General features: G+C 40.6%; 2 protein-coding genes across 2 annotated transcripts in view; one reads left to right on the forward strand and one right to left on the reverse strand.

The window, feature by feature from the left end:
* The window catches only part of LOC137034509 (uncharacterized), a 29361-nt gene extending 19479 nt beyond the window's left edge, over positions 1-9882 (reverse strand). The window contains exon 1 of the transcript XR_010896953.1: positions 9745-9882. The gene's annotated coding sequence lies outside the window, so the exon portion shown is untranslated. The remainder of the gene's footprint in view (positions 1-9744) is intronic.
* An 87-nt stretch (positions 9883-9969) lies between these two features.
* ddx54 (DEAD (Asp-Glu-Ala-Asp) box polypeptide 54) lies at positions 9970-23769 on the forward strand. Its single transcript, XM_067407492.1, has 20 exons — positions 9970-10227; positions 11523-11649; positions 11745-11815; positions 13037-13225; positions 13309-13358; positions 13448-13489; positions 13578-13673; positions 15529-15650; positions 16077-16138; positions 16870-17001; positions 17604-17814; positions 17889-18020; positions 18136-18357; positions 18430-18503; positions 20347-20532; positions 20622-20767; positions 20868-20981; positions 21403-21513; positions 22760-22854; positions 22992-23769. The coding sequence occupies exons 1-20, from the start codon at positions 10105-10107 to the stop codon at positions 23237-23239; spliced, it is 2553 nt and encodes an 850-aa protein (XP_067263593.1). The 5' UTR covers positions 9970-10104; the 3' UTR covers positions 23240-23769.
* The last annotated feature ends 2087 nt before the right edge of the window (positions 23770-25856 follow it).

Consider the following 25856-nt stretch of genomic DNA (forward strand, 5'->3'; position numbering starts at 1 on the left):
ATTTCTAACTTCAATACAATACAAATGATCAATATTCAGTATCATTTTAAATACCAATAACATTGATCAATTACCGTTACAATAATTTCACTTAAATATTTGCTCAATCTGTGTATTTGTGTCTTTACAGTAGGGTAACTTTGTTACAGTAGCTCACATGCAGCACAAGAAAGCTTGATTTCAAACTGAATTGAATTTACAAAAAAAGACAAGAAAACAGTCAGTAATAAAACAGGAACAAAAACAAATTACCTCAATTCAGTTGAGGCATATGAAATTGTTACAGATCCCTTGTTCTCCTAGACTCCATTTCCCAAGATCCTCCTGTTCTCCACACCTGCACTCACTTCCCTCGTCATCTCCCCATCATCACGGATCACCTGCACCTGGACTCTATTGTTAGCACTCCCTTTATATGACACTCACTCCCTGCACTCCTTGTCCGTTCTCTGTTGTGTTAACGTTATGTTTGGTGTTTCCTTGCCTTTGTTTGATTAAAGCTCTACGTTATTGTGGAAATCCGTATCTGCCTCATCTCTGCACCAGCATACCGTAACAGAAGAACGGACCAATTATGCTGGATTTCCACAGAATAATGGAGACTTCCACTGGCTCCCTGGCTCCTGCTCCTCCTACGCCTCTCTCTCATCTGTCAGCCGGCGATCGCCTCATCGGGCTTCTTCAGGTTGGTCGTTCACTGGAGAGGTATGTGGAGGAGTTCGTTGAGCTGGCTTATCTGTCTGACTGGTCCGATGCTAATTTAATCGCCCTGTTTTTGGACGGTCTGGATGACAACACTCTCCGTCTCCATGAACCTGATTATCGTCTCTCCTTAAGCGAAACTATCAATTTTATTTTGTTTTTGAATAATTCCCAATTCTATGTGGATGAGTGTTGGTCTTCAGTCCGTCCAGAAACACGGTCAGCCGGGCCAGTTAGTCAGTCTCCGTATTCCTCCGCTTACCCCTCCAGTGAACGTCCTTCCTGCCCCACGCTGGGCCCACACTCTCCTGCTGGGTCCGGAAAGCGGAGGAGGAGGAAAAGACCTGCCGCTGAACCCTTTCCAGCCTTCACTGAGCCCGCTCCAGTATCTCCAGAGCCCGCTCCAGTATCTCCAGAGCCCGCTCCAGTATCTCCAGAGCCAGCTCCAGTCCCCACAGAGCCAGCTCCAGTGCCTGTGGGGATTTTAATTGTATTTGAGGGGATGAAATGGCCCTCAACTCCAGTCTCCGCCGCCGAGCAAAGTTCTCCAGTCTCCGCCGCCGAGCAAAGTTCTCCAGTCTCCGCCGCCGAGCAAAGTTCTCCAGTCTCCGCCGCCGAGCAAAGTTCTCCAGTCTCCGCCGCCGAGCAAAGTTCTCCAGTCTCCGCCGCCGAGCAAAGTTCTCCAGTCTCCGCCGCCGAGCAAAGTTCTCCAGTCTCCGCCGCCGAGCAAAGTTCTCCAGTCTCCGCCGCCGAGCAAAGTTCTCCAGTCTCCGCCGCCGAGCAAAGTTCTCCAGTCTCCGCCGCCGAGCAAAGTTCTCCAGTCTCCGCCGCCGAGCAAAGTTCTCCAGTCTCCGCCGCCGAGCAACGTTCTCCAGTCTCCGCCGCCGAGCAAAGTTCTCCAGTCTCCGCCGCCGAGCAAAGTTCTCCAGTCTCCGCCGCCGAGCAAAGTTCTCCAGTCTCCGCCGCCGAGCAAAGTTCTCCAGTCTCCGCCGCCGAGCAAAGTTCTCCAGTCTCCGCCGCCGAGCAAAGTTCTCCAGTCTCCGACGCCTACGAGCCCTCAGCTCCAGCCGCCGCCTACGAGCCCTCAGCTCCATCCGCCGCCCCCGAGCCAGCCGCTCCAGCCGCCGCCGCCGAGCCAGCCGCTCCAGCCGCCGCCGCCGAGCCAGCCGCTCCAGCCGCCGCCGCCGAGCCAGCCGCTCCAGCCGCCGCCGCCGAGCCAGCCGCTCCAGCCGCCGCCGCCGAGCCAGCCGCTCCAGCCGCCGCCGCCGAGCCAGCCGCTCCAGCCGCCGCCGCCGAGCCAGCCGCTCCAGCCGCCGCCGCCGAGCCAGCCGCTCCAGCCGCCGCCGCCGCCGAACCAACTGCTCCTATGAACTGTGTTTTTGAACCCTCCAGCCCAAAGACTGTTTCCCCTCCCTGCCTCCCTCTCCCACCTCCTCTCATTTGTCTCCACTCGTCACATCCACCTCAAGCCCCTTCGCCCAGATCTCCACCTCGGACCTCTGGGCGATTACCTACACCCTGGCTCCAACCTCCCTCGTCTCCACCATGGCCCATCAGTCCACTAGTCTCACCAGTCTCCATCCTGCCCCCGTTCACACCTTGTTCCTTCGTCGGTCTGCCCTCACTTCTGGACTGCACTCCTCCGTCTCTGCTCCGTCCCTCCGTCCCTCAGTTCCAGTTGGCCTCCTCACTCCCCCCGGTGTTCACTTTGTTGTATGTCGTCTGTCTTCTACTGCGGCCTTCTGGAGCCCCGGCTGCGCTTCGGTCGGCGGAGCCGTGGATTCCGCCATCTCCCGCCGGTCCTTCAGCGCCGCCTGGGCTCGACGGCTTCAAGGCTTCGGCCCCTGACCCTCCATGGCTGCCTTCGGCTCCTGACCCTCCATGGCCGCCTTCGGCCCCTGACCCTCCATGGCAGCCTGCTGCACCTGACCCTCCATGGCCGCCTTCGGCCCCTGACCCTCCATGGCAGCCTGCTGCACCTGACCCTCCATGGCTGCCTTCGGCCCCTGACCCGCCATGGCGTTTGAGCCCGCCCTGGAGACCTCCACTCCAGTCTGCTCTTCCCCCTGCTCCGGCTTGAGGTCTCCAGGGCGCCCACCCCCCTCCCGGTTGTTACATCTACGGCGCGAGGACGCGCCTACCGGGAGGGGGAGGTACTGTTACAGATCCCTTGTTCTCCTAGACTCCATTTCCCAAGATCCTCCTGTTCTCCACACCTGCACTCACTTCCCTCGTCATCTCCCCATCATCACGGATCACCTGCACCTGGACTCTATTGTTAGCACTCCCTTTATATGACACTCACTCCCTGCACTCCTTGTCCGTTCTCTGTTGTGTTAACGTTATGTTTGGTGTTTCCTTGCCTTTGTTTGATTAAAGCTCTACGTTATTGTGGAAATCCGTATCTGCCTCATCTCTGCACCAGCATACCGTAACAGAAATATAACAACACTGAATTTTTATATGCCCTGTATCTTAAAGGGTTAGTTCACCCAAAAATGAAAATTCTGTCATTAATTACTCACTCTCGTGTTGTTCCAAATTCATAAGACCTTCGTTCATCTTCAGAACACAAATTCAGATCTTTTTGATGAAATCTGAGCTCTTTCTGACCCTCCATAGACTGCAACGTTATTACCACTTTTTATGGCCCAGAAAGGTAGTAAAGACATAGTTAAAACAGTCATATGACAACAATGGGTCAACCCTAATGTTATGAAGCGACCGGAATACTTTTTGTGCACAAAATAAACAAAAAAACCCCACTTTATTCAACAATTTATTCTCTTCCATGTCAGTCTCTGACACTGTTGACGTAGTAAACAGTTATTGGCCGGATTCTGTGTCAGCGTCACATGCATGCGCTGTGGTGCTCACACGAACACCGTCAGAGAGTGACACGGAGGGAGTAAATTGTTTAATAAAGTCGTTGTTTTCGTTTTTTTTGCACACAAAAAGTATTCTGGTCGCTTTATAACATTAAGGTTGAACCACTCTAGTCACATGGGCTATTTTAACAATGTCTTTACTATCTTTCTGGGCCTGCAAAAGTTGCAATTGCGTTGCAGTCTGGGGTCAGAAAGCGGATTTTATCAAAAATATCTTCATTTGTGTTCTGAAGATGAATGAAGGTCTTACGGGTTTGAAATGACATGAGGGTGAGTAATTAATGACAAAAATGTCATTTTTTGGTTAAACTAACCCTTTTAAGAGCCATATAATGTTATTTAGATAAAAAACATCAGAATGGTTTGACCTATAATGTTTAACTCCGTGAAGTTGGCACCCCATAAAGCGAAATAATCCCCAAAAATATGTCATTCGTTTGTGCTACGTTTGTGCTGATTTGTGCCGCAAAAACGAACGTTTGTGCTGGTTTGGTGTTTGAGATATTAAGCATTATTTTTTTGGTCGTGTGACGTCATTCTCCCCCCCATGTCGTTCAAATCGCTTCAAACCGGTGCCATTCGTTTGTGCTCGATTTGTGCTGGTTTGTGCCGTTAAAACAAACACTGTATCTGTTCTCCTTCCACAGATATAACTAATTTAATTCGGGAGCTGTGACGTCATTCTCCACCCCACTTCGTCTAAATCGCACGAAACTGGTGTCGTTCGTTTGTGCTCGATTTGTGCTGGTTTGTGCCGTTAAAACAAACACTGTAACTGTTCTCCTTCCACAGATATAACAAATTTAATTCGGGAGCAGTGACGTCATTCTCCACCCCACTTCGTCTAAATCGCACAAAACTGGTGACGTTCGTTTGTGCTCGATTTGTTCTGGTTTGTGCCGTTAAAACAAACACCGTATCTAAGACCTCTTCTTAAATATAACGAAAAAATGTTTTATGAACAGTTAGGCTATGTAGCCTAACTCTCCACACCCCATGCCATCCAAATTGCTCCAACCCGGTATTGTTCGTTTGTGCTCGATTTGTGCCGTTAAAAGAATCCCTAAATGATGACTTTTTGACTTAAAAATAAAAAATAAAATAAAAACCAAATCATTTCCACCCCATGTCTTCTTAAATCTTTACAAAATGGTGCTGTTCGTTTGTGCTCAGTTTGTGCCGTTAAAAAAAAAAAAAAGCAACAATGACAATCTTAAATATAAAGTTGGCCTAACGAAAAATGTTTTTTACATTCAGTTTGCTTAAAACCGGTGCCCCCACATGCTCCAAATTTGCTCGAAATCGTTTGTGTCGGTAACAGGTTTCGTTTGTGCTGCTTTGGTTTTTAAAATATAAAAAAAAAAAAATGTATAGGTCATTTTCAGGTCACTCAGCCCCCCCACATGCTCCAAATTTGGCCAAAACTGTCTCATTTGTTTGTGCTGGCGAAATTTTCGTTTGTGCTGCTTCGGTTTTTAAAATGTAAGACATTGAATTACAGGCATTAACTCACTAGCCTGAATGAAGAATCAGAAAAGCTTAATAGCCTAAATAATCTATTTTAAGTCTTCAAGTAAAAGGTTAAATAAATGTTTACTTTTAGCCTAACTTTACACTTGTAAAATATTTAGCCAAAAACGAAAAAAGATTGAATAAAAAACATCGGACTCTTTTCTCTCATAATATGTAAAAACAAACAAAGAAACAAACAAAAACAAGAATAACAGTTTCATATTTCAAAGAAATATGGAATCATCATAGAAAATACTACTCCCGGTACACAAATCATCATACACAAATCAAACTCAGCATGTCTTGCATGTCCCATCACGCAGTTCATCTGATGTAGGCTACAGCTCTGTATATTAGTTACAATTTTTCTATTTGGTTGTTTCATATATTTCTTGCTACTGTACACTGTAAAACTCAATAAGTTCAGAATACTCAAAACATTTGAGGAAACTTATTACCTCAAAACATTTAAGTTAACTAACTTATTTTTTTTAAGTTAGTAGAACTTAATTTTTTTGTGACAAGTGGGGCGGGGCCGAGAGCCATGGAAGTGGAGCAATGCTAGTGTGGTGCACAGGTGTCTCTCATTAACAATCACATCACTGGCATTCCTTCGCTCCCACAGTTCTCAGCCTCGCCCTACTCAAGTACATATAGTTAATTTACATAAACATCACATTCAAATCTTGGTTAAATGTTAGTTAGCAAAAAACACATGCTATTATAATTATCAAAGAGACTGTCAATATATACTTGCATGTATATAATCAAACAACATACAGTATATGTGGTCTTAAAAGTTTTGCAGCCCATCCTCAACCTAACCACACGGTCTACTCTTCACCAGAATGGTAACCCTACAAAACTAACATAACAGAACCCCAACATAACACAACATTAAACACTAACTTATGTCTCCCTATGTTAATCTTATGCAAAAACACACAAAATAACACTTTATTTCAACATTTAGACAGTCTGATGCAAAGCATGCTGGGAATTAGAAATCTGCTGCAACTAAAACAGTTTAGTTTACTTGAAATATGTCAGTGCTGTGAACTCAAAAGTAAAAAAAAGTTTTAAATACTCATAACTGTTAATTTAACTGAACTAATTTGTTTAATTTAAGTTTGTCCTACTCAAACGAATTAAGTATTTTGAGCATTAGGGTTTACAGTGTAGCTGTCTCGTGCAGAGCACAACAACACACTTCTCTGTCCGCGGAGGCGCCGGCGCGATCCCTTCCATTGTTTTCTGATATTTTGGGTTTTTCCAATGAAACACAAATTGTTATTTATAAAAAATAAAAAATCTTCTTGTAATAGTGAGTGAAACATGTTGCATCATGGAGGTTTTAAAACCAATTATTTTAAATAAAAATTTCCTCAATGTTGTTTTAGACCACATATAGCCAAAATGAGTATTTTAGGGGCCGCCCACACATTCGAAACAAATTTAAATAAAGCATTTTTTTTTCGACGTAGGCTAATTAATTGAACGAATTACACGTACAGATGCTGCACAACTTTCCGTTTCTGACACGCGCTTGTCACTGAAAAGGAGGAAAGCAGAGACTTAATTTGAAATCACATTGCTCCTAAGTGATTTCAGTGTCATTCAATTCAATCAATGTCTAATATTTATAAACCGAAGCAGCAAATAAAACTTTTATCGGCACAAACAATTGCGACTGTTTGGTGAATGAGCTATAAATGACATACAATTTGATTTGCAGCCTGATTATTATCGAAATATAGTCTAACAGTCAATCTAAACATCTAAACATAAAGTAGTCTAATCTAAACACCTTGGCCTAATTAACTGGTTCCAGCCAAGAAGGGAAAAACAAGGACTCAAAATCATATGAATTAATTTATAAACAACACTAATTTTATCCGTTAACTCGTTCTATTTAATGTAACAATTGCAATTCACTTTATACAGTGTATTTGTTTTTTTTTTCTTCATTATTATTGTTTTATTTAAAGAAAATTGCCTTCGCCTATAGGCTACTTTACATGGACAGTGATTAAAGTCTGTGTTTGTTTGAAAGGTGAATTGCAGTTAGATGATGAAATAATCTGAGCATAAGCAGTTCCACAAGAGGCCTGTTAGTTGCAGCGTTTTATCTTTGTCCGCGGAAGATGCGAATCGATGTGTTCAAATGTTATACACGCGTTCCTCTGGGTTTCTTGATTGCACAATAATTAATAAAAGAATTCCCTTCTCTGACGTGCCAAACAAATTTTAAATTAACCTGTAAATTACCCTGCACACATGACTTTTTTAGTCTCAGTGCATACATCTTTTCCGTATGCAGACCTTTATGCATTGTTTAATGTTTTTGAAGGGCGCAGAAAGACGTTAAACATGTATTTGAAAATTTACCATGCAATGGTATTGTATTTTATTATAATTATTTATTCAAATATCTGTCCCAGTGCTATAGCACAGCATAGAACACGCCTGGTTCCAGAAGTAGTCAGGTAACATGTAGGCCTAAGTGGTTGTGACAATATCTGGCACAAATTTAGTCCATTTAAGAAGGGGTCTTCGTACTTTTCAACGGCACAAACCTGGACAAACGAACAGCACCATTTTGCACGATTTAAGATGACGGGGAGGAGATTTTTTTTTTATTATTAGGCCTATATATATATATATATATATATATATATATATATATATATATATATATATACATATATATATATATATATATATATATATATATATATATAAAAAAAAAAAAAAAAAAAAGGGGTAATCAATTACAGGGATTCTTTTAACGGCACAAACCGGCACAAACGAACAATACCGTGTTGGAGCAATATGGATGGCATGGGGTGGAGAGTTAGGCTACATAACTGTTAATAAAACATTTTTTCGTTATATTTAAGAAGAGGTCTTTGATACGGTGTTTGTTTTAACGGCACAAACCAGCACAAATCGAACGAATGGTACCAGTTTGAAGCGATTTGACCGACATGGGGTGGACGTCACAGCTCCCAAATTATATTTGTTATATCTGTGGAAGGAAAACAGATACAGTGTTTGTTTTAACGGCACAAACCAGCACAAATCGAGCACAAACGAACGACACCAGTTTCGTGCGATTTAGACGAAGTGGGGTGGAGAATGACGTCACAGCTCCCGAATTATATTTGTTATATCTGTGGAAGGAAAACAGTTACAGTGTTTGTTTTAGCGGCACAAACCAGCACAAATCGAGAACAAACGAATGGCACCGGTTTGAAGCGATTTGAACGACATGGGGTGGAGAATGACGTCACACGACCAAAAAAATAATGCTTAATATCTCAAACACCAAACCAGCACAAACGTTCGTTTTTGCGGCACAAATCAGCACAAACGTAGCACAAACGAATGACATATTTTTGGGGATTATTTCGCTTTATGGGGTGCCAACTTCACGGAGGTATAATGTTTGTATAGTGATGCAGTTACACAGACTAGGTTATTTATTATGTAAAAATCATATAAATGCCCCATTCTGAAACATACATCTAGGCTACATTGTAAAGAAATTAAAGATCCACTTTTGTTTGTTGAGACTGTAGCATTTTCATCGGCCAGGCATGGAAGTCTATTATGATTGTTTGATAACTTTTGACAACGCTTATTTTAAGAGCACGGAGAGATTCGCGATTGCACAGTACACAGAGCGCGCGCTCAATTGAGAGGCAGTTCACTTGTTTATTTGAGAGCTCGTGTCGTTTTCGGCCATTACATGAATGTGCTCTCGCGATACAATAATGCGCTCTCCACAAACCTGCGGGTATGATTAAAATTATGCGCAATACCTGCAACCCTGCGCTGTAACTGAAACGAGTGACAGGAGGAGGAGGCGTCGGGGATATGAGAGATGAGAACGCGCCGCTGGTAAAATTTCAGGGTTTTCATTGGTCCGTTTACGATCGGATAACTTTATTGGCTGGTCAAAGCAGAGCCATATAGTTTCAATATGAATTCAAATTGTTGGCGTACTCAGTAACGGAATGTGATTTTACAAGTAGCGAAGTAGATTTCTAAGCTTAATTTGTACTTAAGTACAAGTAAAATTACAGATTAAAAAATGTACTCAAAAAAGTACAAAAACCCGAAAAAACTACTTAATTACAGTAACGTGAGTAGTTGTAATTCGTTACTTCCATCTCTGCATTTTACGTTAGTGAATGTTCTGGGAACGTTCCCTGTTAGCTAGGTGTCCTATTGTATTGACAACTCATCAATTAAATATTTACCATCTATATCTGCATAGTGTTTTTAAATAAACAGTGACAACTATACAAGTTTTAGGGCTGGGCGATATATATATATATATATATATATATATATATATATATATATATATACAAATAACTATAATATATAATATAATGTAATGTAATATAATATAATATAATTATATATAAGTGATCACCCGGATTTAGACCTACCCATATTATAAAGCGTTCAAAGTAAGATTTGCTTTTATGTGTTTCCCCGGCGTCGAAATCAGGCGCATATAAGGAAACACGACTCCTGGCTGCATGTCAATATTCATGGATTAGGTTTCTTTGACATGTCATAAGGAACACTTTCGAGTCCAACCTTTAGTGTAATTGTTTGTTTTACTCACGTTTTCTTTACTCAGTTCCCCCTATTAAATCCAGTCATGCAGCAGCTCTTTTGCCACTCATTCCAGCTGAGGGAGCGCGTTCTGGCGGGAAAGTGACGTCAATGCATACCCTGACCACGAGCACGTGCTGCGTTAGTGCTCTTTTCTCTATTCGTGCTGCCACCGTGTGTCAGCTCGGTGAACTGCAGCGTATCACTCTCTGGCGTCATCTCTACGCGCCGAGGCGCCTCCTCACACGTGTTTCCAAGACGTCTCCGGTGTTTTCATTTCACGGAGCCACTGATTTCTTCGATTAAATAGCGTAGTTTCCTCAACAGGACAGCGCGTAGAGCTCAGTGGTTTGTAGACGTAAACATAATAATGGCCCAAAGGAGGAAGAAGCTGATGAAGAGGAAGAAGAGCTCCGCGCACAGAGATCACGAGCTCCAGTCTGACGATGAAGAGTTTGAAGTGGCTGCAGGAATCAAAGATGACGATGACACAGTGAGTCCAAACAATCACGACAATGTCAAAGACTTGCTGTTTTATCATATAATAAAATATATTATAACCGATATCGGTTCATGTGTTATTAACAGATCGCGTCCGTCATATTTACCCCACACATTTTAAAAGTATGAATTATTAAAAGTATTTCTATTTTAATCATGTCACTATGAGTTCAAATAGTTAACAACTGAAAACAGTTTATTTGCAGAAATAATGTCATTAATTACTCACCCTCATGTCGTCCCACACCAGTAAGACCTTCGTTAATCTTTGGAACACAAATTAAGATATTTTTGATGAAATCCGATAGGCCCCTGAGTACAGTGGTTCAATAATAATATTATAAAGCGACAAGAATATTTTTGGTGCGCCAAAAAAACAACAATGGCCGATTTGAAAATACTGCTTCAGGAAGCTTTGGAGTGTTATGAATCTTTTGTGTTGAATCATGATTCGGATTGCGTGTCAAACTGCTGAAATCATGTGACTTTGGTGCTCCGAACCGCTGATTCGACACGCTGATTCATTACGCTCTGAAGCTTCCTGAAGCAGTGTTTTGAAATCGACCATCACTATATAAGTCGTTATTTCTTTTTTTTGGCGCACCAAAAATATTCTTGTCGCGTTATAATATTAATATTGAACCACTGTACTCACATGAACTGATTTAAATATGTTTTTAGTACATTAATGGATCTTGAGAGAGGAGATGTCATTGCTGGCTATGCAGGCCTCACTGAGCCATCAGATTTCAACAAAAACATCTTAATTTGTGTTCCGAAGATGAACAAAGCACTAACTGGTGTAGAATGGCATGAGGGTAAGTAATAAATGACAGAATTTTCATTTTTGGGTGAACTAACCCTTTAACGCTCAATCCATTTTCTAATCCAAATTCATAATTAAATTCCAATATAAAGTATTCACTTAGCTTTAGATATCACAGTGAAATAACTTGTTAATCATCCAATAGAATGCTTCTAAAATGTCCTTTACCACACTGGAAAGGCAGTTCAATGCAATCGATTATAGTCATTGCGATTTACTCGCCGCAACTCTCTGATTGGTGGAATTTCTGCACAGCATCATGGGTAATGTAGTTTTTCACCAGGAATTCTGCTTTTAAACATGATTATTTTGAAAATAAGGGTTGATGGCTTCAACAAAAGCATATACCATTGATGAACAACCTTGTTGCTCTCTGTTGGTCCGTCTTTAACAGTTTGAGTTAAATGAATTGGAGTTTTTACTTCCGGAACCAACTGTTGCGCTCTTGTGTTGTCGTTCAGCCCAACAGAAGGCTTCTGCGTTTCCCCGCCACATCCGAGTGTGTTTCTGACGTGGAGCCTGACACCAGAGAGCTCGTCAGAGCTCAGAACAAGAAGAAGAAGAAGTCTGGTGGCTTTCAGTCCATGGGTGAGACGATGTCATCTCAAACACTGTCGTAAATAAATCAATCAATCAATCACAGGCTCTTGGTCGCTCAGTAAATGTGGTTTATTTTTGTGCAGGTCTCAGTTACCCTGTGTTTAAAGGCGTCATGAAGAAGGGCTATAAAGTGCCCACACCCATCCAGAGAAAGGTAATGTTCTGTGCTGTTGAATCATTTCACATCTCTGTGATTCTCAGAAGTCGTCATAGTTGTGTAAACTTCTATAGAGGTGAACGGGAACTACAAAAAATATAATTTGTGCTCCCATTTGCTCCAATAGCAAAAGAAAAAAAAAACAATAACATTAAAAAAGAGGAAAAAATTTGATTATGTTGGTCATACGAGAGAAAGATGCCAAATTTGCTGCGATAACTAGTTTAACCCTCTTGTTGTTTTAAAAAACTATCCTTTCATATTTCTGGGTCAGTTTTGACCCAGTGGAATGTGAGCTTATAAAACAGTCGCAACTTGATATTTTTAAACTAAAACCATATTGTATCTAATCAGTCACTTCTCATTAATGAGTGCAATCATTTCAAAGTTTTGAATGTTAGCATGTTTTACTGTTATTACTACATTTACCCCCTTTTATATTAATTAATAAAAAATTATAAATTCTTTCAAAAGAACTACAGCAAAACTACTGTGATGCAAGACATTTTTGTTTTTCAATATTCAATATTTAATTATATGAAATTTATAAGAACATATAAACTTACAATAATCAGTGAATGGAGTGCAACTAAATTTATAACACATGCTGCTCAGTTTATGAAACAAAGCAAAATCAAAACATCATAAATATTACTCTGGAATGTTTTCAAACACATTCATTTTACTTGCTTAACTTTCACTTTGCTATAGGTCATTGGATAAAGTTTTTTTTTGTTTTTTTTGTTATGTAAATGACATCTTTTGTTTATTTTCAGTGTCTTTGTATGTGCATATTAAAATTTCCCAACAAAATTCAGGGTAACACTTAATTTAAAGGTGATATAGTTACACGATACTACAAGTACTTACTATCAGTTAAGTAAATTATGCAGAATTACAAGAAATTAACCCTAAACCCTAACCGTAACTCTATAGTAAGTACATGCAGTTAATATTATTCAGTACTTATTTGAGTAACTATGTCACCTGTGAAATAAAGCGTAACCAAATTCAGTCCTAAAAGTGTGTGTGGGAGACTGGAAAGGGGCTTTTGAAATAAATCTAACTCATAGATGTAAAAAAAAAACAACAAATCAGCATAATTTCAACATAAATGTGTAAAGTCACAGTTCACCTCCGGGTCTGGATTTGGCACTTGATCTTGGAAGATATCAGCTATAGAGTGAGACTCCAGTGCTTGTTTTCTCTTCCTCACAGACTATCCCAGTGATCCTGGATGGAAAGGATGTGGTGGCCATGGCGCGGACGGGCAGCGGGAAGACGGCGGCGTTCCTCGTGCCCATGTTCGAGAAGCTGAAGGCCCCGCAGGCGCAGACGGGAGCCCGGGCTCTGATCCTCACACCCACCCGAGAACTCGCCCTGCAGACCATGAAGTTCACCAAAGAGGTCTCGCGCTTCACCTCCGCTCGCTTTGCTGCTCTTCTCACTCGTTCATTCATTCACTCACTCACAGTGTTTGTGTGTTTCAGCTGGGGAAGTTCACTGGGCTGAAAACGGCGCTCATTCTCGGTGGAGACAGGTGTGTTGAGTTTCAGTTGAACTTATGTGTGTGTCTTGTGTTTCAGCATCAGTCGTGACTTTGTGTTTTTTTTTTTTTCTGTTTGTCAGCATGGACGACCAGTTTGCTGCTCTTCATGAAAATCCCGACATGTAAGTTCATCCTTGATGCTTCACTCAGTGTGTGTGTGTGTTTGATGGTTGTGCCAATGTGAACGTAACGTTCTCCTGATGTCTACAGCATCATCGGGACCCCCGGCCGTCTGATGCATGTCATCCAGGAGATGAACCTGAAGCTGCAGGGCGTGGAGTATGTGGTGTTTGATGAAGCCGACAGGTAAGACCAGAGACGTTTCTTCATATGAGATTGAAGGTGCGCTGTGTGAATTTTAGCGGCATCTAGCATTGAGTTTGCAAATTGCAACCAACGGCTCAGTCCACCACTCACCCCTCCATTTCAAAGCACATAGAGAAGTGACGGTGGCCGACACAGGACAAAGATGTCGTTGTCTGAAACCGCAGATAGTTGCCAGTCAAGCAAACATGCTCTGTAGTGCAGTTTGTCCGTTTAGGGCTACTGGTGCTGCAAAATCACAAAAAAGTGGTGCCCACTGTGGGTAAAAATAGAAATGGTTCATTCTGACGTAATAAAAACATAACGGTTCATTATGTAAGGTCATTATACGCCCCTGAAAACATAGTTATGTATATTATATTGCATTTCTGTCAGTAGATCCTCCTAAATATTACACACTGGACCTTTATGTTTGATATTTCTGTGAGAGTCATCTTTAATTTAATCCCTGTTTCAAGAGTAAAATATTTGTGTTCACTAGTGGTTGATCGACATGGCTTTTTTTTTTTGATGGCTGATGCTTATAGCTTATAAAACAGGATCGAATTATATAATTTCATCCTGTTTTATAAGCTATAAGCATCAACCATCAAAAAAAAAACCATGGGAATTGGTGCAAACCATTGTCCCACAACCAAAAAACACATTTAAAAAGCATTTAAGTATTGAAATTTTAGATGTTTACGAAGATCTTTATATAATCTATTGAATCCCACAGTAATATTTTTTAAATATCAGTAAGCTTAATATGTATAAAATCATCATTTATTGGGTACTTTCAATTGGGAGGTGGCTGTCCCGAACCATAACCCCTAAATCTCAACTTGTGAAAATGATATTGAAATAATTTTTTCCATTGTTGTTTTAAAAAAAAAAATTATTTATTTATTTATTTATTTATTTATTTTAGAAAGCAAAGTTAAAAAAAACATGTATTTTATTTTTTAAATCATGAAACTTTATGTAAAAAAAAAAAACAAGTCCCACATTTTCATGTCACTACAGAAACAGTGTATGTTTTAGTCCATTAGCTGAAATTATTAGCACTTCTACATTTTTAATCAGGAAATATTCCTGTGTTCCCTCCCTCTCATAGCCTCTCTTTCATAGTAGATAGATCCATAATTTTGAGTTAAATGTGTTCAAAAGTCTGAAAATCTGTGTGTAACTTTAAGCAACGTCACTACCGAACACCTTTATTCTGCAATTATGCAATGTTTTTTGGGTGTTATTCCATAAACTTTAGTTTTTATGTGTGTACAACTGTTCAGAACTGTGCGAGATAACCATGTGCTGATTAGCATCTTTGAGCGGCTCAAAAGAATCAAAAATTGTCACTACCAAAATGGTCACCACCAAAACGTCATCATTGTTTTGGTAGTGACAAAAGGGAACCATAATAATTTATTTGGGTAAATAAACACAATTTTAGTACAGTTATCCAAATTATTAGTATTTTAATATGTTTTAGTATGTGAGTTAAAAGTCTGTTACGTGATGTGGTCACTACCAACACATTACTGTCACTACTGAAAATGTGCAGTCACAACCGAAACATGGGATGTTTTGTCAAAAATGAAGTATATTGAATTATCAACTGAGATGTTATTATAATGTTTGGATCAATGTTTATTCAAACTAATGAATCATCCACTTTGAAATCAGTGTGATAAACTTTATGCCTTTTACAAAGAAAGATTGGATTCAAAATAAAAGTCTGACACATTGGCCAAACAGAAAAACTGCAGAAGCTGTTAATTTAAAAATTGCCAGATATCATCCTTGTATATCGGTCAATCTCTAGTGTTCAGCCGGATCTTCCCTGTTTCTTCTCCAGGCTGTTTGAAATGGGTTTTGCAGAGCAGCTTCAGGAAATCATCCGACGTCTTCCGGACGCTCGGCAGACGCTGCTGTTCTCCGCCACGCTGCCCAAACTGATCGTGGATTTCGCCAGAGCTGGTGACCGCAGTCTCTTTCCTTACTGAGATGTTCAGATGTTAATATATGCCATTATGTCCTACAGTGGGATATAATTAGAGCCGTAATACTATATTGTGTCGCGAGATATCACAATACAAAAATGCCACAGTATGTATCATGTATAGTTCTATGATTATTAATTATTATTATATATTAAAAATAAAATGCATTACTTAATAAAATACAATATTTAAAGCTTTATAAATGTATGTACAGAGACAGAGTATCTAAAATAATTCTTTATTTTAAGCTAAGCAGCATTATGGATATTTCTATTTTGGTGTCACCGTTGACCAAGTCCTTTCCTGATGTGATAGAGAACTTAGCCTTTTAATGGACTGTACTTTGTGTTAACTGTTTATCATATGTCTTAGAAGCAATAGTATAAACTCTTTTCTGCGACAGGCCTCACAGAGCCGGTTCTCATTCGTCTGGATGTGGACACGAAACTCAGTGACCAGCTGAAGGTAAAGATTCACATTCTGTTGAAGTCAGTGTTGGACATCACCTCTGTAATGTGACGCACGTCATGCTGAAATGCAAGAAATGTAGACTGGGCCTTGATTTTATTCATGCGAACTGATTGGACTGATAAGAGGGGTTGATGACATCAGCAGAAAAGTACTTATGAAAGGTTATGAAAACATGCACTGATGATTCACTATAAGAGCATTAACAAGTATTAAATGAGCAAAAGAGTCACTGTAAACTAGCGTTCAAAAGTTTGCAGTCAGTAACATGTTTCTGAAAGACATTTATTAAAATAAAAAATGCATTTATTTGATCAAAAATACAGTAAAAACACTGAAATATTATTACTATAAGATAGCTGTTTTCTATGTGAATATATAGTAAAGTGTAATTTGTGATCAAAGCATCATTACTCCAGTCTTCAGTGTCACATGATCCTTCAGAAATCATTCTAATATGATGATTTGCTGCTCAAGAAACATTATTATCAATGTTTTAATCAGTATGTTTGTGGAAACCGTGATACGTTTTACTTTTAATGTTTCTTTGAATAGAAAGTTCTAAAGAACAGCATTTATTTGAAATAGAATCTTTTGTAACATTATAAATGTCTTTACTGTCACTTTTGATTATTTTAATGCTTCCTTGCTGAATAAGTGTTAATGTCTTTCCATTAAACAGTTTTAATAGGTTTCATGAGTTTTTTTCCCCCCTTTTTCTCCACCAGCTCTCATTTTTCCATGTGCGGTTGGACGATAAACCAGCGCTGCTTCTGCATCTGCTGAGAAACGTAGTGAAGCCGCAGGAACAGACGGTGGTGTTCGTAGCCACCAAACATCACGTGGAGTATCTTAAAGAGGTGCGCAGGAAATGCTCTAGAAGTCTGGGAAAGCTTTATGATGGAAGCAGTGTTGTGCTTTCATTAAGGAGCAGCAGTCGTTATGATTTGGTCAAAAACGGCAATAAAAACTCTCATTTGAATGTTCATTGCTGCACGTTTGAGGCCGTCCACTAGTTCATCACCAGCTGCATTTCCTTCCACCTATTTTTATGCAAATTTTGGTATATGCACATAAATTCTAAAAATGTGCAAATGTGCTTAATTGAGGTGTATTATTTTTTTCTATCTAATAAGAAGATTTGCACTTAAACTACAATGAAAACGCATTTACTGAATAAGCCCTCAGGTGACTTTGCCTCAGCAGAGGCTGTGATTGGATATCTGGACTAACCAGTGGACCAAACGCATCGCAGCATCTCAAATGTTGGTTTGGTGGTTCTGAAACGTTCTGAAAATTCCCTTCAGAAGCGTCTCACACAATTGCGTTCCTAAACACCAGCATCTGAACGCAAGAGAAGATGATTGCAGCAACTTACATTTTTTGATATTGATATTTTGCGCCAATTAGTGCCGATTCTGTTCTCTCAGTTTTGATGTGTCTTTGTGTCGTGTTTTTGCAGCTCTTGACAGTGGAGGGCATTGAGGTTGCGTACATCTACAGCGCTCTGGACCAGACGGCCCGCAAGATCAACATTGGCCGCTTCGTTCACCGCAAGGCCATGGTGCTGCTGGTCACTGACGTGGCCGCCCGCGGCATTGACATCCCGCTCTTAGACAACGTCATCAACTTCAACTTCCCATCGAAGGCCAAACTCTTTCTGCACAGAGTCGGTGTGTAACGGAGCAGACGTTGACGCTCTCCAGCTGTCTGACGTTGACCTTTAACCCTGACCTCTGTGTTTCAGGTCGCGTGGCTCGCGCTGGCAGAGGCGGCACAGCGTTCAGTCTGGTGTGTTCAGATGAAGTGCCTTTCCTCTATGACCTTCATCTGTTCTTGGGTCGACCCGTACAGGTCGCCGTCCCCGAACACACTCAAGGTACGGCAAATGCAACTGACATATGGAAAGTAAATTCTTCTTGTGCCTCTGCTTATGACGAAACGGGTGAAGTCAGCTGCTTGAAATGTGTCTGTCTCTCTGTGATGGTCTTCAGATGCGGATGGCGTATTCGGGCGTGTTCCTCAGAGCATTCTGGACGATGAAGAGTCGCAGCTGCAGACGGCTCACGAGAACTCGCTGGATCTCCAGAGTCTCCGCCACGTCTCGGAGAATGCCTATAAGCAGTACCTGAAGTCTCGACCCAGCCCCTCGCCCGAGTCTGTCAAACGCGTGAAGAACACCGACCTGTCCTCGATGTCTGTCCACCCTCTGCTGGGTGAGTGTGGTGCTCGTGTCCCGCTGTAAGCGTAGGGGACGTCCTGCTGATCGTGTGCTTTGTGTCGCACAGGTGCTGGACTGGAGCGGATGGAGCTGGACCGGCTGCTGATGGTCGACTGCATCAAGGGCTACAAGGCAAAAGCTGTATGTCATTCCTTTATTCAGATTACGTCAGTATCGTGCAGCATCACGCGTCTCTCTCTGAACTCATTATTTACTCCGCTCATATTGTTCAAAACCAACATCACTTTTTTTTTCAGAAGAATGTCTGAGCTCCAAAATGACATAAAACACCCTAAAAATTAGTGTGATTTAGGCTGTGTAATTAATCGAGTTTTATTTTCAACCTCAGTTTTGGCTTCCAACGATTGTTGTTCTATTGTATTGTTCTCTTGTTTGTTATTAACTTCTTTGCTCTTATTAGGGTTCAAGTGCATAGTGCTGAAACCCTATTGTAATTGTTAAAATTTCCAAGGATCTGCATTCTCCCCTAAAAGTGATGGAGACTTGAAACTTTGAGGTCTGGTAGTACTCACACCATCAACAACGTCACCAAACTCCTAAACCATTAGGCATAGGCTTAATTGTTGGAATCCTTGGCCCAAGACGGACAAAATGGATTTGCTCGTCGTTCTTGGTGAAATTTTTGGGTATTTAGGATTTTTTAAATGCCTACTTTTGCAAACTAGTCCTAGGTTTTTGGCCCAATCAGAACCAAACCAGTGCAGCAAGATTCTCTGGAGTCTGATTGTCAATAATTAACAAAAAAAAGTTGAAATTTAAATTTCTAAAGGCCATCGAAACCTTCGAAGTGGGTGGAGCCACTTTTACTAAAATGGCTTTAATTAATGAGCACGATGAGATATTTTCACCAAATTTGGCATGAATATGTAAGAGCTCACTATGTGGTTGCATGAAAAAGGACGCCGCTGTTGGCCACTTGGTGGCGCTATAACAGCAAAAAAACATGAAAATGGCTATAACTACTTCTCCGTTAGTCCGATTGACTTGAAAATTGGCATGCAGTGTCTTTGTTCGAGGTGCCATGATTGTCTATGAGGACATTTGAAGTATCTCAAAAAACATGAAGTTTGAGCAGCTATCAGACAAGGTTAACGTAAGCCAATCAGAACGAAACTCGCTGAGCCTGTTTGACTCACGGCCCTAGAGGCCTGTGAGAAATTCGGAAGAAATCGGCCAAGGGGGGAACGCCTTCACGCTTTTCCACGTCCGTAAAGGATAGTGTATCACGCACACACCTACAACATTCATACCACATGGTAGAACTTGTCATCCTGAGCAACTTTGCCTCTAGGACCTCCACCGTCCAACGAATCGTTCATTCAATATAGGAGATTATTTCAAAAAACAACTTTGGCGAACTAGTCCTAGGTTTTTGGCTCAGCCTCAATAACTGTTAAAAAGCTTTAAAAATTATATATTTCCTATGATAAATTGCCTGTATTTGCTGTAAATGGTCTTATCCATCTATGATCGAGATGGTTACATGCTTGATAATTAAAACATAATACCTTTTTATGCATGTGCTTAAAGGCCTTAAAGCACTTGAACCCCAATAATTGCTGCTTTCCGCTATATTTGTATTCTTATTGTCTTCAACAATTGTTTTAAAGTATGCATGATAGTGCTTCGTTGTTATGAAAATGATGTCGCAATACAAGGCAGCTTCATTATTTTTACCTGTGTGATTTTGTGGTGAAATATGACCTAAATGATTCTTTGTGTCCGTACATTGAGCTGTACTTGGAAAGCCATTTGGGATTTATACAGTCAAGCTCCAAAAAACTTATGAGAATGTTACAAGTCTATTGAAGTTTGCAGATTAACCCAATATTCACTGATATTGTCCGTGTCAAATTTCATTTTAGTGCTTGTGTTTTTCTAACTAGCTCCATCTTGATTAGTCAAGAGAACCAGTAAGTTTATGCAACACACGTTCAGATGAGGCACATTCTTGTTTCCTCAGACTATTTTTGAAATCAACTCCAACAACAAAACGAATGCCAGCGAGGTGATGCGAGCCAAGCGATCTCGGGATGCTCGCTTGGTCCAAAAGTATTCGAAAGCACGAGCAGATCTGATAGTCAAGCCTGCCGTACCCGTCGTAATCAGGACCGAACAGCAGCACAATGAGGACGAAGACGAGATTCAGGTGAGAGTTGAGAGCATTTACTGCAGGATGATTTCTTGTGCTTCTAAATATTTGAATCTAGCAGCTGAACACTATTTCATGCTCTCCAGACCGTGTTCTCAGAGGTGGTTGGAGGGAAAAAACGAAAGCAAGATAATGAAACGGATGGAATGAAGAGCAAAAAGAAAAGCCTGTCAGGCAAAGATGAAGAGTTTTACATCCCGTATAGACCCAAAGACTTCGATTCGGAGCGAGGGTATGGCCGCACCTGCACCCATGTATTATTATAATTATTATTATTTCACATGTTCAATGAGGAAATTCATATGAGGAAATTCATTTGTGGGTTTGTTCAGGCTGAGTCTCGGGGCCGAAGGCAGCTCTTTCGAGCAGCAGGCCTCCTCTGCGGTTCTGGACCTGATGGGAGACGAGAGCCACTCTTTAAACCAGCACAAGAGCCTGATGAAATGGTGAGCAGCGCTGGCTTTTAAACATGTGACACTGTCCACATGTGTTTGGCAAGACTTTCTATTAAACATATTCTGTATTTGTATTTTGTAATTTAATTTTTGCCATGAAAATAGCCTCAAATGCTGACATGGCATTCAATTAGGGATGCACTGATATGAAAATTTTGGCTGATACCGATAATTCTTTATATTTGAAAGCCGATAACTCATATATTTTTCCATTTTGAAGTGTCTCAGCTGAAGGAAATAATCCATGATTTATCGGCTTTAATATATTGGCCAAATTTTCTTATTGGGCCGATAACGCTAACATTTAAAAATGAACATATATCGGTCGATATCGTGCATCCCTACATTAAATAAAATTATACTATACTGTCCACACGTCTGCTTATCATGATGTTACACATGTTCTCCGCAGGGATCGCAAGAGGAAACGCTTCGTCCGTGAGACGGGCAAAGACGGCATGAACAAGAAAATCAGGACCGAAAGTGGACAGGTGGTCACTGGCAAAAAGAAGAAAAAGAGCTTGTATCCTTCTTGAAAAGAGTCGAGTGCTTTTTGTAACACAGTGTTTCAAAGCAGCTTTACAGGAATCCATGATGTTAATGTTTATAATATCTTGGTGCCTAACAGTCCACATTTAGCAGTGTAGATCTGGGCGATTAGATGGTTTACATTTGGAGACGATATAAACAATCAAGCAGTTGAGATGTATGTAGTAGATATGGCTTTATGTGAGAGTACTGCAAATGTGCAGATAAAGTTGGATGAAGTAAAAGTTAGTCAATCGTTTTGGGTCTGATATTGAGGATTTTGAAATTTGTAAGGGTTTTCTATTTGAAGTTGATTGAAAGTCATGCCATATGAAATGAGAATTTCTCCAGTGGCATTGGTAACAGAAACTTTTTTTGTGCTTCACAACAGCCAAATATGTCTGTCTGAATGCAAGAATGGAACTGCACATTCAAAGTCAGTGTTAATAGAGAGCAGCTCCATCATTGATGAACGGGAGAAAAGTCTCTATATGATAGGTGAATGGAAAATAAGAGGGACTGACATCGTTTCAAAGGTGGATTTGTGATGATTTTTATAGGTTGTGATGAAACCTCAGTATTGTGACGTACATCCGAGTGAAACAGATTATCAAAAAAGAAAAAATGTTCGTGCATCAGTTGTTGATTGGATGTTGATGTGGGCATGGCTCTGTGCTTATGCAGATGAGCGTGATCTTGCAGGGGCGGAGTTTAAGAGGCTTCACACAAAATGCGTTTTTGCATTCCACTGCGCCACTTTTTCATTGTTTTTCTCTTTAAACGCATCCTAGACGGACTGACTAAAGTTAAAAGTTCATCTTTTAAAAACACATTTTTAGACCTTTTATTTTGTTCCACTGACCTGCTTCTCATGGTCTTAACAGTGAAGACATGTTCTGTATGAACTGGCCTTAAAGGGATGGATCACCCAAAAAAAATAACAAAAGAAGATATGTTGAAGAATATGGGTAACCAAACATTGACTTCCATAGCATGGAGAGGGGAAAAAAAAAAAAAAAAAATCAACCGTTTGGTTACTGACAATCTTCAAAATATCATCTTTTGAAAATATGATTATCACTACAAATTATTGCACCAAACATTAATCTTGACATGAACAGGCCTTAAGACGGAAAACGTGAATTAAGAAAGTAAATGGAGTCATTGTTGATTCCATGTGGATTTGTAAAGGTCTGAAGTTGATAATTGCTTGTCATTTGGATTTCTTGACTTTGGTCCAGTTATGAAGAATGGAAGAAGAAGTATAAGATGGATGACAGAGCATCAGACTCAGATGGAGAAACCGGAGGAGCGCTCAGAGGGAGGAACTTCGGTGGTAAGAGCAAAAGATTGTGGTGTAAAATCATCCAGTCCTGCTGGTGCACTTTCCACTCTGTGACTTCTTTCCACTGCTTATATGACGCATCCAGTCTCCTTATGAGTACTTGTGTGTTTTTGTTGCGGTTTCTTTAGGTCGTAGAGGAAGAGGCGGAGCTCAGGCCCAGCCGGCCCAGCAGCGGAACGGGTCCCAGGTGCGATCAGAGCTGAAGAACCGCGATCAGATCCTCAAGCAACGCAAGCGGAAAGCCAAACAGCAGTTTCTGCAGAGCGGCGGCATGAAGAAGCTTCGCGCCAAAGGAAAACAGCGGCTGCAGGAAGTGATGAGATCTGGCTTTGGTCGTGGTGGCCACAAGAAAGGAAAGATGAGGAAGAAACTTTAAAGAGAGGAATCGATACGAACAATCCCGCTTCCTCTGATTTGTGGTGCAGAAAACAAGATGGACAACATTATGTGTACACGACATCTAGAAAATAAGTGAAGAGAATTGAACTCTTTTACTAAAACTGCTGTTTTATGCACATCATCTCTTTGTTTGCATTAAAAGGGATGTTTCGGGTTCAACTGAAGCTCTATTGGCAGCAGTTGTGGCAGAATGTCCATTACCGCAGAAAATAATTTCCCCTCTGATTTCTTAATTTTTTTCTTGTTTAATAATTGCAAAAACCGTCAAAGTTACAGTAAGACACTTACAATGGAAGTACACGGCACTTCATCATAACTTTATACCTGCTCACATGAGATTGCTGTGATAAAAATGTTTACTGACCGTCTGTGCAGTCTTTAAATTTCAATGTCATGAACACGTGACTCCAGGAAAGCCTGTAACTTTCACATTAGCTCTGTGTGACAGGTTTTCAAAACCCCTTAAAGGATTAGTTAACTTTCAAATTAAAATTTCCTGATAATTTACTCTCCCCATGTCATCCAAGATGTTCATGTCTGTCTTCTGTTGAAAAGAAATTAAGGTTTTTGATGAAAACATTCCAGGATTTTTCTCCATATAGTGGACTTCAGTGGCCTCCAAAACGGTTGAAGGTCAAAATTACAGTTTACAGCGATCCCAGGCAAGAAATAAGGGTCTTATCTAGAGAAATCATCGCTCATTTTCTAAAAAAAAAATGTAAAATTTTATACGTTTTAACCATAAATGCTCATCTTGAGCTAGCTCTTCTTCTTCTCTATTCGAATTCCAGCAGTGTAGACACCAGTGCTGCGTCCCAATTCGCCTACTTATACTACGCCCTAAAAGTATGTACTGTTTTTGTAAAGAAAAAGTACATACTTTTGAGTGTGTAGTAGAAAAGTATGCAAGTTTTGGGACATACTACCTCGTCATAACTGCGTCTTTAACGGACGTTCTGTTGCTTAGTTACTCAACCTGTAACTGTTTAAAGTACCCTGTCAATCATCTTGTCACAGTTAAAATCCTCCACATTGAATTAAATTTATTTTCCTACCGTTTCGGAGAGAAATGTAGTCGCACGTTGATCTGCCAGTCATGGGTCTTTCATGCAGAGAACTCTCCTCATCTTTGCATTATGATGCATTTAAAAGTTAATGACCAAACACATCGTTATAAAAGTTCACAATGCTGTTGCAGATGAAATATAATGTGGATAACATTTAATAAATATATTTTTGTCAGGTTAGACACTGCTTATTAATCATTCAAGCCCCTTTATCTTATCCGTCGTACCTCGCACGTCCGTCATGTTTGTAGTTTTTAAACACTTTTTATTCGTATTTGTAGTTCTAATCGAATCCTCGTCCACAGCGCAATGTGTTATGGGCAATATTAGCCGTTAGAAGTGTGCACGGATCTGCACTTCGAATTCTAACCGGAAAAAGTACACCATCCGGGTATCTTTGGAATACTCATTTCAACATACTACGATTTGGGACATACTAATTCTTTTTTCGAATACTATTTAGGACGCATAGTATGCGAATTGGGACGCAGCCTAAGTGTATTACTGCCCTCCACAGGTTAAAGTTTGAACTAAACTGTCATATACAATATGCTAGTGCAGGGGTAGGCAAGTTCAGTCCTAGAGAGCCGCTGTCCTGCTGAGTTTAGCTCCGACCTTAATCAAACACACCTGAACAAGCTAATCAAGCTCTTCAGGATTACTAAGGCTACAGGCAGCTGAAGGTTTTTTTTCAGGGTTGTAGCTAAACTCTGCAGGACAGCGGCTCTCTAGGACCGAACTTGCCTACCCCTGTGCTAGTGCAAGTATATAACAATTAGTTCAAACTTTGACCTGTGGAGGGCAGTAATACACTTCGTAGTTTCTACACTGCCGGAATTCTAATGAAGAAGAAGAAGAAGAGAGCTAGTTCAAGATGAGCATTTATTGTTAAAACTTGAAAATGAGCGATTGTCTTGTCTGGGATTGCTGTAAATGCAATTTTGACCTTCAGCCATTGAAATCCACTATATGGAGAAAAATCCTGGAATGTTTATCAAAAACCTTCATTTCTTTTCGACTGAAGAAAGAAAGACCTGAACATCTTGGATTACATGGGGGTGAGTAAATTATCAGGAAATTGTCATTTAAAAGTGAATTCGTCCTTTAAAGAAAGTAATCCTTGACTGATTTTTTTTTATATAATTATGTAAAAAGGGGTTTCTTAGCTTAAAGTCATGAAAGGGAATTTACGCTGGTCTTTTCTTCCCTGTTGTGATGTATATCCGAGTAAAACCAAAACAGCTTCTGGAACAAGAACAAATGTAGGGTGGGGCTTAATTTTGTCCGGGGGGAATTGATTGGATGTTTGTGGTTTGCTACTGGTGGATCTCATATGTGACAGGTTGCCCCGCCCTCATCATCAGAGAAGAGGTGTAGCAAGAGGGTGGTGAAGTTACTGTTTCAAGATTATGAGGAACATGAATTTTAAACAATAATGGTGTGTGCACCAACAAATCACTTATCAGGGCTGGCTCGTGCCTATACTTGACGTCACCGTCGACCGTTAGGACTGCGGTCACGCACGCT

This window comes from Chanodichthys erythropterus, chromosome 13 (assembly GCF_024489055.1).
Source record: "Chanodichthys erythropterus isolate Z2021 chromosome 13, ASM2448905v1, whole genome shotgun sequence".
In the NCBI taxonomy this organism is placed as follows: Eukaryota; Metazoa; Chordata; class Actinopteri; order Cypriniformes; family Xenocyprididae; genus Chanodichthys; species Chanodichthys erythropterus.